Source organism: Typopeltis vanoorti, chromosome 10, assembly GCF_054136105.1.
Source record: "Typopeltis vanoorti isolate ZY-2024b chromosome 10, IOZ_Tvanoo_1.0, whole genome shotgun sequence".
Taxonomy (NCBI): domain Eukaryota; kingdom Metazoa; phylum Arthropoda; class Arachnida; order Uropygi; family Thelyphonidae; genus Typopeltis; species Typopeltis vanoorti.
This window is the reverse complement of record NC_143558.1, coordinates 100729651-100744298: the sequence shown is the minus strand read 5'-3', so window position 1 is coordinate 100744298 and position 14648 is coordinate 100729651. Positions and strand designations below refer to the sequence as shown.

General features: G+C 34.0%; 1 protein-coding gene across 1 annotated transcript in view; it reads left to right on the top strand.

The window, feature by feature from the left end:
• Positions 1-14648, top strand: part of LOC150102631 (transcriptional adapter 2-beta-like) — a 348460-nt gene that overhangs the window by 89237 nt on the left and 244575 nt on the right. Inside the window, exons 6-7 of the mRNA XM_090398716.1 lie at positions 11408-11458; positions 12812-12868. Coding sequence (XP_090254842.1) covers positions 11408-11458; positions 12812-12868 — 108 coding nt within the window. The remainder of the gene's footprint in view (positions 1-11407; positions 11459-12811; positions 12869-14648) is intronic.

Here is a 14648-nt window from a genome sequence, read left to right as displayed (position 1 = left end):
TCCACACATATCTGTTTCATGAAGTTTGTACTTTGCCCAGCTGTTTCCTCTGTTAAACACCACTTTGTCATTCTACCCATATGGTGACATTGTGGTAACATCTGTTAGTACTGTACAACACAGTATTATTAAATCAGACACCTTCATCCTAGTGTTATTTCAACTACATGCATGCTACATTAGGTAGTTGTCCTTAATTACCTCAAAGAATTCAATCTCCTTACTGACACATTATTTCCTGCTTCAATAGTTAATGTAATTTCTTATTATCATCTTTTCACTCACAGTCTTATCTGACTAAACATTTCAGAATCATCTCCCTCTACATTTCCTTTCCTATAGCAGCACTCCACTAAATATCTAAAATTTATGCCCAGCTCATTCTCTAACCAATTCTCTTATAGAGGGTGCCCCTCATAGGATTTTCGTCTTTATTTATTCTATCTTATTTCTTCCACTTATTGTTTTTGTGTGTGTTATTACAATTTTATCATTGTATTCCTGATGATGTCTCTATGACTGAGATGAAATATTGACATCGATTAAATCTGTTGTTTAATTATTTCTTTTATGCTGTAAGTTATTCCATTAAAGTGCAACATGAATGTAAACCAACACCCGAGACTAAATACTCACCTTTCTCATCTTCCTTTGTCTTATTATTCTTTACCATGTTATTCACTGCCATTATATCACATTCACTCGTCCTGATTTTCACTACACCCAATATTGCTAATGTCATTCACTATATCATTGTGTTATAGTTATTGTTATTTTGTTGTTTCTCTCTCCATCTATAATTTCTTTATTTAATATACTTCATTTACCTCTATTATCTTTTCTTGTGTGTATTCTAACTAGATTCCACCTAGGGATATTTCCTTTTCAGATACTGGCAAATTTATATTTATACTGCACCAGCCAGTATCCTATAACAGAAATTTTATTCAAGTTCAGAGAAACATTCCTAGATTCACTGGCATACACTCTATCACACACTTATATAGATATCGGTACTTTGCAGTCGTGACCAATGATCTATTACTTAAACATATATATCTAAAATTTCTCCCGCTATGGTTCTAATTTTATAAGTGGTAATTTAATATCTCGAATTCAGGCATATGCAATAAAACATGTTTATTGGAACTAAATGACAATTACAACTAAATTGAATCAAATTACTAAAACTTCTAAATCTCTTGCTAAGTTAAATCTCATGCTAAGATGATTAAACAATTCTAAATTAATCGAGTTCACCTAGACAGATCAAATTGTCAATCACATAGAACAATAGAAAGCAATGACAATATTACACTAAATTAAGATTCTCTCATGCATGCTATTCATAGAGTACATACTATACAACTTGTTGCTTTCTCAGTTAAGGTTATCTACTAAACAAAATACACTTATTACTTCAGTCACACGCAATTAGGTTCGTTCCTGACAATTCCTTGTCCAACAGAATTTTGCTGTCTCAAATGAAATCTTATCCAAGTTCTCTAAAGGATTGTCCACATTACTTAATCAAACATAAATTTCAATCTTCTATCACTTCCATAACATATAACAAAGCTCTCTACGTTACCCAGTTTTTTCCAAAGGTCTATTAACTACCACGTGTTGTTCTGGTCATCCTTCGATCTGCTATCTCAGCGCCTGGCTTTTGGCTACGTCGTCCTTTCTACTGCTGCCGGACTTGAACTATTTTCTTTCGCAACTAGGGGCTATTTCTGGTCCTTTCCGATGGGACATCCAGCGGCTGGCACGATTTCTGCATAAGCTGATGATTTGCATACGGCTCAGCGTGGAATCTTGTTCAGCATAATTTGGAAAACAGCCCGCTGTCTGACATCATAGAACCCTGGCTCGTCCTTTCTCCGACCACCGGTCAAGAATCCTCGAGATGAAATCCGGAACAAAAAGCCCTTGCAATATGGCGCGCGTTGCCTTATATTCTATGTTCTAGTGCCCTCTTTTTGCTGTATCCTTTTTTTCGCACGACCCTTAGTTTTAATGCCCTTAAGATGACCCCTATTCTCCCCATTCTCCCCATTAGGTGCTGCCTTCGAGGAAAGCGCGCTTACGTTATTTTTTGCGTATGCTGTAGCCTCTTCGTTACGACCGATACTTCAGACGCGACCTTTGCACTGTTACTCATGACCTGTCTGTCGACTTACGTTATTTGAGATAGCTTAATAGAACACAGATTTAACCTAATATTTCTTTTACATGGAATCATTAATTTGTACACAATTCTCTATTTTAGTTTTCCGTTTTTGACTACAAATATTTCTAATACAATTCGCATATTAATACGCATTCTCTTATGCAACAAACAAGGTCTTATTACTTTCTGCTGGTGTGCAGGTATTATTTTAAATTAGTTAGAATTTTCATGTTAGATTCTGAATGAACAACTTCTTAGAAAATCCTCCATTCAGGATCTAACAATTGATGACTTTTTTCACCAGATCACTCACCTGCTTTTCATAACTTTATTGCTGCTCAATGACTGCTCCTCTTTTAGTCTTTAAAACACAAGTTAAACAATAATAACTGTGGTACTTGAGTCATTGGTGTTTAAGTTGTATATAGATTGATCAGTAATCTGAGGTATGCTGATGATACAGCACTCCCCTGTAATGACAAGTAAGAACTAGAACAAATCCTTGAAAAAGTTAACAAGAGCAGTAAGAACAGAAGACTTCAGCTCAATCCTAGCAAGACAAAGCTTATGGTTCTCAAAAGAAATACAGACAAGGAAACTCCTGAGAAACAAGTGTACTTTAATGGAAAAAGAATTGAAGAAGTCAGCAAGTTCAAGTACCTGGGATCCGTTATTAACGTGAAGAATTTGCTGTTCAGAAGATGAATGGCTAAAACAACAGTCAGAGACTTGTCTAAAATCTGGAAGGATGGATCTATCTGTGCAGGAACAAAGTTGAGGATTTTGGATGTAGCTGTTTTTCCAACAGAAACTTATGGATGTGAGACTTGGACCTAAAGAGGTCTGTTAGGAAAAGGATAGCTGCTTGTTGCAGTAGGCTGTTGAGGATATCATATACTGAAAGGCAGACAAACAGATGGGTTTGTCCACTAGAAAGGATTGGTAGAACTTTAAGTCTCTTTAAGGATATTGACAGATGAAAGTTAAAATACTTTGGACACATTGAAAGGATGGAAGGAGGTCTTCCCAAAACAGTAATAGAAGGTAAAGTTCTTGGAAAAAGAGGAAGGGGTAGACTATCAATGAAATGGATAGATGGAGTGTCTGGAGTGCATGATCTTCAGAGAGTTGGAGCCTCCAGAAAAGCATATAACAGGACCTCCTGGCAAACACTGGTGTATCATATCACCAAACATCTGAGTGACCATATAGCATCTTTTGATGTCCAGTGAATAGATGGATGGATATGCCTCATCGTCACCAACTTACCTTTCAATCTCATTGTCATTCATGCTCACTTTCTGACTGTTGATCACACTAGCTTTCATGCTGTTAGCCACATATGCTTTCATACCAGCATTCATGGTCTTTTGCTTATTCTTCTGCCCATTATTACTCACATGCTTGCATTCTCTACTACTGTATACTTTTGGTCTAACATTGCTGACTCCATTTACCTTATTTTTATTTGAAGAAACCTAAAAAACCATTAAAATGTTACATTTTCTGCATGCTCATTTGCTTCACTTGTTTATCTTCCTTACACCCCCCCCCCCCCATCCCATGCATACATACTTCTATATCAGCAAACCATCTTTAGAAAAAAATCACACACCACTCACAGCATTTATTTTATGTGCTAACCAGTATAGTGACCTTACCCCCATTTTGTCTCTCAGATCATGTAAAATTTGTATTAATATTAGCTATCACAAAATGAAATTCAACTGTAACTTGTTTTATTGCTAAACATCAAACAGAATTAGACTCATTTTGGTGGGGATTTTCAAAGAATAATCTTATAATTCACTGGTGTACCAATCATTGGGGGAAAAAAGTAGTGGCATATGAAAACAAGAAATTTGCTTAGAGACCCAGTGACCAGAATCTTTAGAAAACTTTCTTAGATGCAACTAAGGAAGGAAGCAAAATTATCTGTATAAAAAAAAAAAAAAAAAAGTTTCCTGGCTAATAAATCAGCATGTGTTCTTAGAGAATAGACAGAAATATAGGAAATCTAGATTACTGTGTAAAGTCCAGTCTTTGGAAAGTTTTAGAAACAATGCAAATGATAAATATCATGAAGGTGTAGATTACTGTATAATTTTTTTTAGTATTTACTAACATTAATCAGGTTTTAAAATTTTATTTCTTGTTAATTAGACTCAATTATTTTCAACAATTTACTGAGAAGATAAGTATTAGAGCAGTATGTCTGTATTACATGATTGGTGACCTTTTGGTTTGAAATACTTGGGTTGAATTCCATTTGGGATGCAAGAAACTTTTATAAAGGCATTTAACTTGAAGGAGAGTTAGCCAGTATTGTTAAGATTTTCTTCCCTAAGAACTAGGACATTTTATATATATATATCTCTCTCTCTCACTCTCAAAACATTTATTAACAACAGTAAAGAATTAACTCAACATTCCAGCATCCATTGAAGCAGGAGTATGTATGCAATATATAAAGATACTCATGCTTAACACAGAGTTCTGTACATTAACCATAGGATGTGCCTTCCTCCTGAGAGTTTAAAAAAAAATTAATAAATCCTTCTGAGAGTTTAAAAAAAATTAATAAATAACTTAAATAATCTATAGTCCTGAATTAATTTAAGAATCATGCTCCTGTGGTAGGTTGCTTGACTACATTCCTACACAATGTTGGAAATTAATGGCTAGAATACGTGTGTAGAGGCTTAAGTGCTGTGAGGACATCATGTTGGAGGCTTAATGGATTTTTTACAACACTCAAAAAGAATTAAAATAGAATTTAATACTTCCTATATTTCGTCCTAGTCACTAGGACATCTACGGGGATTACAAAAATAATTAATGTAACATATACACAAATAACAAACAATACTAAGCCCAACCACGTGGGTGACACTAAAGTCCTATCTAGGTAGAGCGCCCTCTAAGGGCAGTAGTAGGTGGCCTGGAATGTAAGGTGGGAACTCTGGTGATGAGTGTTTCCCAAATCTTCGGAAGCTTAATGCAACCGTATTTATTGAGATTTGGTTGGTTTTTGAGAGCTGCTGCTGCTTCTAAGAAAAGTCTCTCTTGAATTTGCTGTGGTGGAGCATGGTGGTTTTCTTCCATGATACCCTGTGGGTGGTGTCCAAAACATGGTCAGCCAAGCCTGAATGGCCATAGTTGTGTTTGAAGATGTAAGACTTGTGTTCCTCTAGATGGATGGATGCTGATCTGCCTGTCTGTCCAAAGTATGCCAGCTTATTGGAACAGGGTACTTTGTAAACTCCAGGCAGAGAGAGAGGAGGGAGCTGATCTTTCGTAGAACGGATAAGGGTAGCAAGTTTGCGGTGGGGCTTATATGCTGTGTGTAGGTTGTACTGTTTTAGTATCTTGGCTATTTTTTCGGATGTGCCACGGATGTAGGGTATGGTGATGGCATTTTTAAAATCTTGTTGACGAGAAGGACGGGGAATGGGGGAGGAGTTGATTATTTTTTTGATACTGTGATCGCTGTAGCCATTGGAGAGGAAAGTGCTGTGTATGTGGTTAAGCTCAGTAGTGAGGGCAGTTCCACTGGAACAAAGATTGTGGGCTCTCTTGGTAAGAGTTTTAATAATGCCATATTGTTGAGAGGGGTGGTAGTGGGAGAGTTTGTGAATGTATCTGCCTGTGTGTGTGGGTTTTCTGTATACGGTGAAGGTAAGTGTATCATTAGGCAGGCGTGTGACTAAGGTGTCTAGGAAGGGTAAACAATTGTTCTTTTCCTTTTCCATAGTGAACTGGATTCTTGGATGTAGACTATTGAGATGACTGAGGAAGGAGTCTAACGTGTCTGGGCCATGAGGCCAAATAGAGAACACATCATCTACATATCTTAGCCAGATAGAAGGTTTGAGTGGGGCTGAGTCTATGGCTCGTTTTTCAAAATCTTCCATATAGAAATTGGCAAGGGGGAGTGAGAGGGGGGAACCCATGGCAGTTCCCTCTATCTGCTTGTAGATTTTTTTGTTCCAAGAGAAATACCCAGAGTTAATGGCAAAGGAAAAGAGATCTAAGATGTCAGAGGGAAAAACGTTTTCTAAGAGAGATAAGGTGTCAGTTAAGGGAATATTGGTAAACAAAGAGGAGATATCAAATCCTTTCTTTTAGGCTTGCACGGTGATCCGAATGCATTTTTGGAAATTATGGAGACATATCAAAGGAGATATCAAAGCTTACCAATATGTCTGTCTTATTCAAGGTTAAATTTTCTGTGAGGGCTTTAAAGTGGGTCGAGTTTTTTATATAGGAAGGGGACCTTCCGGTGAGGGGGGATCAGAGAGTTGGCCAGTAGCAAGGTGCATTGGTGGCATCTACTATAGGCCTGAGTGGGGAATTGGGTTTGTGGATTTTTGGTAAGCCGTATATTTGGGGGAGACGGGAGCGGAAAGGTTTAAGTTTTTTCGTGACGTCAGGGGGCCAGGAAGATACTTTTTTGAGTAAGATTTTTAGTTTCTTAACTTGTGTTTTTGTGGGGTCGTGTTCTAGCGGGATGTAGGTAGCGCGGTTGCAGAGGATAATGCTCATTTTATAATTGTATTCACTGGTATTAAGAACGACTGTGGCATTACCCTTATCCGCTCTGGTGATGACGATACTTTTTTCTTTACGTAGTTTCAGGAGAGCTGTGCGTTGGGCATATGATAAATTACTTTTTGGCGGCGAAGAATGCGCGAGGATGTTGGCTATGTCAAGTCTGATGTTGTTAGCTATCTCCCACGGTAAGCGACCGATTCCATGTTCGATGTTCACCATTACGTCAAGCACTAGCACTTCTTTCGGAGCGACGGCAAAATTACGGCTGAGGCAAAGGGCGCTGACGGCATCGTCGTTGAGCCTTTTGGAAGAGAGGTTTATTACTGTCTGGAGCGGTTGAATTTGTGGTTGTGGTTTGTTTTTCACAAGGTTGCTATATTTCTTGATGTGTTTATTTTTTGGAATTCTCTCTGCGCGGTATCATGGAAGAAAACCACCATGCTCCGTCGCAGCAAATTCAAGAAAGAGAGACTTTTCTTAGAAGCAGCAGCAGCTCTCAAAAACCAACCAAATCTCAATAAATACGGTTGCATTAAGCTTCCGAAGATTCGGGAAACACTCATCACCAGAGTTCCCACCTTACATTCCAGGCCACCTACTACTGCCCTTAGAGGGCGCTCTACCTAGATAGGACTTTAGTGTCACCCACGTGGTTGGGCTTAGTATTGTTTGTTATTTGTGTATATGTTACATTAATTGTTTTTGTAATCCCCGTAGATGTCCTAGTGACTAGGACAAAATATAGGAAGTATTAAATTCTATTTTAATTCTTTTTGAGTGTTGTAAAAAATCCATTAAGCCTCCAACATAATGGCCAGAGTTCGTTGATTGGTGGCAAGTTGAGAAACTAGTAGACAGGAATGGTTTTGTAGTAAAATCCTGAACTGTCCAGAAGAAAGGTATTACTGAATAATCTGTTCATGGGAGAGTGGAATATTCAGCTGAAAAAGATATATACTGACATTGTGATAATTCTTGGTGCATATCCTGGGCACTTTTTTTACAATTATTATGTTGTTTAACTGGAGATTTGTAGAACATTGTCGAAGAATGAGATCTGACCATAGTAGACCAAAATTCTTGATATTTTTGAGATCATTGTTTTATTTAGGTTGGATGAATTGATGATAATCTCACAAGCTTCTTTAAACTTCCTGTCATACCATAATCTGGTATGGTGTAATATGGCTATTGGTTCCTGCCAGTCATTCCTGTGATTTGTATCAATGGTATGGTTAGACAGATCTGATTTTCCTTATTGTAGATATCTAATATGCCTCCTTTGCTCTTCTGGCCTATTTAGTACAGCAATCTCTCGATTAATGTGCCTAATGCATTCTTTAAAACAGACGCGTTAATCGAAAACGCACTAATCGAATATAATAACCTATGGGAAAATGTATAATTCGTTCCTCAGATTTCTTTTTTGACCCTTAATTTTTTTTTATAAAAGAATTAGGATATGTCTCAGGGCCTAGTTAAAGGAAAACCATGAAGCTGAAAGACAATAAAACATATTCAGAATATAAATTTATGATTCTGCTTCTTAACAAAGAATTGAGCTAACGTAGTTTGGCAGGCATTGTTTCTTTTTTTCATACAACTGAGGGTATGGCCCTGTTGCCTCTTCTGCAAATTTTGCTGGTTCTCTCTTCACCAGGGTGAGTCTCTAACCATTGCTGCTTAAAAACTTCGATTGTATGAAAACTATTTTCAAATTCTTTGGAAATTTTTTTTCCCAAAGAATGGTTCTTTCCATCTTTCATGGAAAGATGTTTGAAAAAATTTTTCAAACATCTTTGGACTTGTCAGTGATTAAATTTTCTTCATATTCTTCAGGATCTTCCCGCTGTGCATCTAAATTTAGCAAGTCGAAATCACTCAACTTCTCAGAATGAGATTTAATTAACTTAGATTCATTTGAAAAGCCTCTAAAATCATTTGCACACTGTGGAAGAATGTGCTTCCAAACGGCTCACATATTGCTAACAGTAATTTCATTCGACTTTGCAACTTTATAACCAAACTGAGATTTCTCTGATTTGGTTAGAAAAGTCTTGGAAGACATTCGCTACAAAAAAGACCGGTTTCATCGACATTAAATATTTGTTGATCACAATAGTCCCCTTCTTACACAATTTTCTTCAAAATCTCTGAATATCTCCTTTTCTGCAATTGCAGCTTCGCCTGTGATTAGAACATTATGTAGGCTATTTCTCTTTTTGAAACGCTCAAATTACCCTGCACTAGCATGGAATTCTTCTGCTTTTCCATCATTGATAGCCCTTTCTTTCCAGGTTACAAAGAGACAATGCTTTTAATTTAATAAGGCCAGTGTTTAGCGGGATCAATTTTTGGTTACAATCTTCGATCCATGTAAAAAGACGTCTCTCTAATTCAATCATTATAATACTTTGATTTCAAGTGCATCCATGATGAACTTGAAGCAGCCTTACCTTTCTCTTTGTATTCAGCAGTTGATTCACCCATTTTTGTGTTCTTGTCCTATCTTTGTTCGGGACTCGCCTTGTTTATTTTTCTTTATTATTTCAAGTTTTTCTTCCAATCAGATTACTTTTTGAATCATTTTCACACGTCTATTTTTTGCTCACTGATTCTTTTACTCATGATTAAAGGTGAGGAAAATAATTTAAAATTAAAAAGTACGGAAAACAATTGCACGAGCTATGATCAGCAAAATGCTATGTAAAGCAGACGACATAAATTTTGGTGGTAAATTTGGAACATAGTGTACATGGAAATAGTGTAGTATGCCATTAAAAAATAACTTTGTAAAATGTTTCAAATCGGTAACTAAATTATTTCATCCTTGTGAGTGATTTTTTTTAAATAGTTAGCCATAAAAAATGTATAGATCAAAAATTTTTAAAATCTGTAACATTTATATAGGCGCACTAATCGAATTTGGGTATCGAAAAAAAATGACGCACTAATCGGGGGGGGGGGGGGCATTAAGCGAGGGATTGCTGTATAGTTCATTCATGACTTATTTTTAACTGTATTGACAAACAATTTTTTCAAAAGATGTTTTATTAACTGCTTATATTTCACTGAATTTCAAATCAGCATCACAGAGCACAACATAGCTAGTATTCATGACTGTGAGTAAGTGAAACAATACAATTGTAATGGACAAAAGATCTAAAGTCCTATTTTGGTGCCCCCTAATGTTGTAAAGAAAAAGTGAAAAAACATTACAGCTATGTGGGAGTTGCTCTTACAATAGCAGTCTCCCAAATTTTTGGCAAATTAATGCAACCATATTTGTTTAGGTTAGGAGAATTCTTCAAAGCCATGGCTGACAAAAAATAATCTTTCGTTATAGATCTGAAAGATTATTTTTTGAGTCAGCCATGGCTTTGAAGAATTCTCCTAACTTAAACAAATATGGTTGCATTAATTTGCCAAAAATTTGGGAGAACTGTTATCGTAAGAGCAAAATGAGACTGTATAATATAACAAATAGGAGGGAAAAGGTCCATGCCTTGGGAAATCATGGTCAAGTGGATTCTAATTACAATGATTTTGTTTTAATGCATTCTAAAATAAAAATCACAGTAATGCACATGTCATGGCAAGTGGTATCATTTTTCAAGCAGGCATTCACTGTAGATCAGAAGGAATGAACAAATCACTATAGCACAAATAGTATATTGAATAGAATATTGACAAATAACTAGGGATAAATGAACAAATTACCTGTACATTACTTTATGAAGAATAGCCCAAAGATGTTAAAAAAATCATCATCAGTTGTTTGTGTATATTTACATTGTAGTAGCAGCAGGATTATGTATGATTAATCACAACACGAATTGGTGAATAAAATATAAGCTAAATTCTGTTTAATTGTATAAAACATACCATCAAAGAAAGTTAATTCATACATGTAAAATTATGACCCGTGCGTAATTGGATTGTTGACTGTAAATGGGGAATTGTGATATAAATACTTTTCTTGTGCTTCCTCCATTATGGCATATTGTTCGTGAACATTCAGTGCATTCACAAATCATACTGTGAGAGTTGCTCTCATAAATATGTATGTATGTTGAAAAAAGAATGTAATATACTAGAATTCAGTGCAACATAATTATTCATGATACATTTCATAATTCTTAGTTATTACCTTTTCTGACTAATCAGTCCAAGTGATTTTCTAGATGGTTTCTTGGAGACTCCTAAGATTCATAAGATTAAGGCTTAATCTTAGTATTACAGTAATTGACATCATCAGGACATTCAGTATTTGATATGTATTCCAAACTGGATATTGAGCAACTAGATAATATCACTAAATCTTGTTGATCAACTACATAATACCTTTATATATAATGTTAACATTATGTATATATAATATTAAAATTTGAAGAAATTTTAATATTTCTTTGTCTTTGAGGTTGAAATATATAGTTCTGTTATATTAAGTGGATTTTACACAAAGTATCTTTTTCAATTAAATTTTTTAAAGTTTTTTATATACTTTGCTGTAATATAAGTAACTAGCATGAAGTTATGGTAAAAATACTTTGGCCATGTTTAGTAGAAAAATGTCTGATCTGTTTTATGGCTGTTCCAGTGTTTATCTAATTACAGTTAATCAGTGAAACCTGGTACTTTTCATTCGTGAAATGAATATTGTAATTTTTATTTTGGCAGATATTATGGACCACTTTAGCAATATATATATCTATGGAAATATTGCTCATGGTAAGATTTACAAATGTTCCTTTGTAAAAATTATTTGAATAATTTTCAAAAATTAAATTGTATAAAGCCTGATCATTAAAGCTTCAGTTTACAGGCCAACCCCAACTTATGAGCTAAATGTGTCTGTGGAAATGTGTTTGTAAGTTGAATGTTCATAAGTTGAATTTATTCTTTTCATAAGATATATTGTTAAATTTTTTAATGTGTTCTTAAAAATAAATTAACTTAATACAAAGATAATAAAAATGAATAAATCTAAAATCATTTATTCTAGTTAGTTAATTGGTTTAACTAATTAGAATAAACATGATGTCCTTTTTGGTTCCTTCATGGAAATAAACTACAAATGCTTAATAACTGTATGTAACTGGTATAGTTATTAATTTTATATTCATTAATCATTATGAAATTATTAATTGTGTATTTTTACGATAAATGTTTATTGTAAAATACATAATTTGAAAAGAATTACTTTTTTTTCACTATTTTTTCATTTCTTCATAATTAATTTGTAGCAGGCCAACTCTCTTATTATAATGCTTTTGCAGTATAAAAAACAAAGCTTTTTTTTTTGTCTTGATTCTAAATCCAGATTGTAAATTGGTGTTCCATTTCTTCTACAATGATCAAATTTACTTTTTTTTTCCCTACAAATAACTATGGACTGAACAGAGCTTGCACTGCGAGTGTAATCACAAATTTTTTGTTTATCTTTTAAACTTTTCTGTAACCATAAAAATTATTGATGTTATAAATCTTGACCAGTTGAATAAATAAATATGACATAAATGTTACCAGTTTCAATTAGTGATTTGCCGTTTTTAGATCACTTAATTATGTCCAGTTTACTTCTTTTGAAATCAGTCAAAATTTTAACACTTAAATAATCACCACATCTCCTTTTGTTTTTCATATTTCAAGGGTATTAAAAATAGAATGGTGTATTTACATATAGCATATGTTATATAATGTATATATTTATACATAATTTATATATACCATTCTGTTTTTTTATTGACTTTAAATTACATGCACACTATTAACATATGGTCAGGAACTAAAGAATTTTCAATAAGAAGAAGGCTAAACATTTTCCGTTGTGTATTATAAAATATTGGCGAATTTCAAGCAATGTAAAATGACATAAGTGTAGGGTTGTTTGTTTATCCATAAAATGAATTGAGAATCACAATTTATTAGTCCATGCAGTGTTCATAAATATGAATTGTTCCTATTTTGAAAGTTCACAAGTAGAGGTTCACCTGTACTTTATCATAAGTAAATCAGTAATATATGTGTGTGTATATATACATAGTACCTTTACTAATTGTAAGATAATTGTCTGTATTTCAGTAATTTGGCCATCAAGTAATACACATGAAATTAAAGAACATTGTAGTTTTGAAGAAGGTTAGTAAGAATTTTTATTTACTATTTATTTACATTTAAAAATTTTTTGTTACTCTCTGCAAGGTTTTTTACTTCAAGTTAGGAGCATTCTTGAACTGCTTTATAAAATATAGTAAAAAAAATCATATTTCAGTCCACAAAATGAAATTTAAAAACAATATTTAAATTAAATTGATTAATGAAAAAAAATTTAAAACTATTTTTTCATTTCTTCATAATTAATTTGTATCAGGCCAACTCTCTTATTATAATGCTTTTGAATGAAATAATATTTTAAAAAAGTTATTTTTAAAATATTATTTCTTTGGATTTATATCTCATTATTCGCTTTTTGTAATTTTTATCAACCTTTGTACTCATTTCATTATATGTCCATTACATTCAGCACTGATCATTCACCTATCCTTCACTGCTAAGATATTAAAATCATAATTAGCAAAATAATAACAGATTAATTATATATATATTTGTTTTAATCCTTTATCCAAGTGTAAGCAAACAAAGTTTGCACCTGAAGTACAGTAAACCGTCGATTTAACGGACAAAATTTCCAGTATGTCACATGAAAATTAACAACCTGTTAATTTTAAAATGCTTTTAACCAAGATTTGCTTATAATTAAATTAACAGGTTATTTTTTGTTATTAATTTCCTATTATTTTTAACAAATTTTGGCCATCATATGTTGGAAAAACTGTAATAATTTAGCCGACATAAATGAGTCACTGCTCATAAAACGTTCAGTGAATGATTAGAACATGATCACACCAATCGCACTGTAATTGGTTCTTTTGTCGTGTGGAGTGACTTTCTGTGGCAGTTTTATTACACACATTTTCGTAATTTTAGGGAGTTAATTATAAAAAATAAAGCAGAATTCAAAAGTTCAAAAAAAACTTGATCAGTTTTTCAAAGCAGGATTACTAAACCAAGCACCTCAACATCGAACATTTTCACATTAACTTATCTAAAAGTGTGAAAATTGCGCATAAAACAATTTTTTTGTTATTACAGTGCTAATATTGATAAAATTGCAGTATAATATTACAGATATTTTTATTTTAAAAAATTCACGATTTAATGGACTTTCGATTTAACGGACACCCCTTGGTCCCTATTAGTCCGTTAAATCAAGGGTTTACTGTATTTTCAGGACTGGGGCAACTCATGGTAAAGGTGGTATAACTTCTCATCACTTGCCTTAGTATCCCATAATGCAAATCACATCTCCTTGCAGACATGTATAATGCTATCCATTATAGGAGGGGGCCATTCTTTCATTTAGTATATTCATTTTCCTGGGCACTGACTAGAGGCTCCTAGTCCATATGTGGGGAAGCATTTCCCACACAAATAGGAAACTTCAGTCTGGTGAATAGCATTCTCCCAGAAGTTGTCATTATCCAGATGTGTATTTGATTTGAATAGTATGCCATGAATGATACTGGAGTAATGATACTACAGCTTTCCACTAGCCTGTTATCCACCCACATGGTGAACTTTGTATACCATAGGCATTGTTTAACCTTAGCATTTGAGGTAGTTTGGCTGGAAACCAAGACTAAATGTATGGAGTGAAGTAGTACATAACTTTTTATGGAGAAAATAACTGGTGGATGCCTTGAACTTCTTGTTGAGGGTTGCAGTGATAGTAGCAGCACTTAATCTTTTTTTTTTTTAACCTGCACCCACACCCCTTCCCTTTCTTTTTGATTGTTACTTTGGTTTCTTTCCACTATTATGTTTGCATCTCTTAATAAATTTAGCTATAGTGCGATAA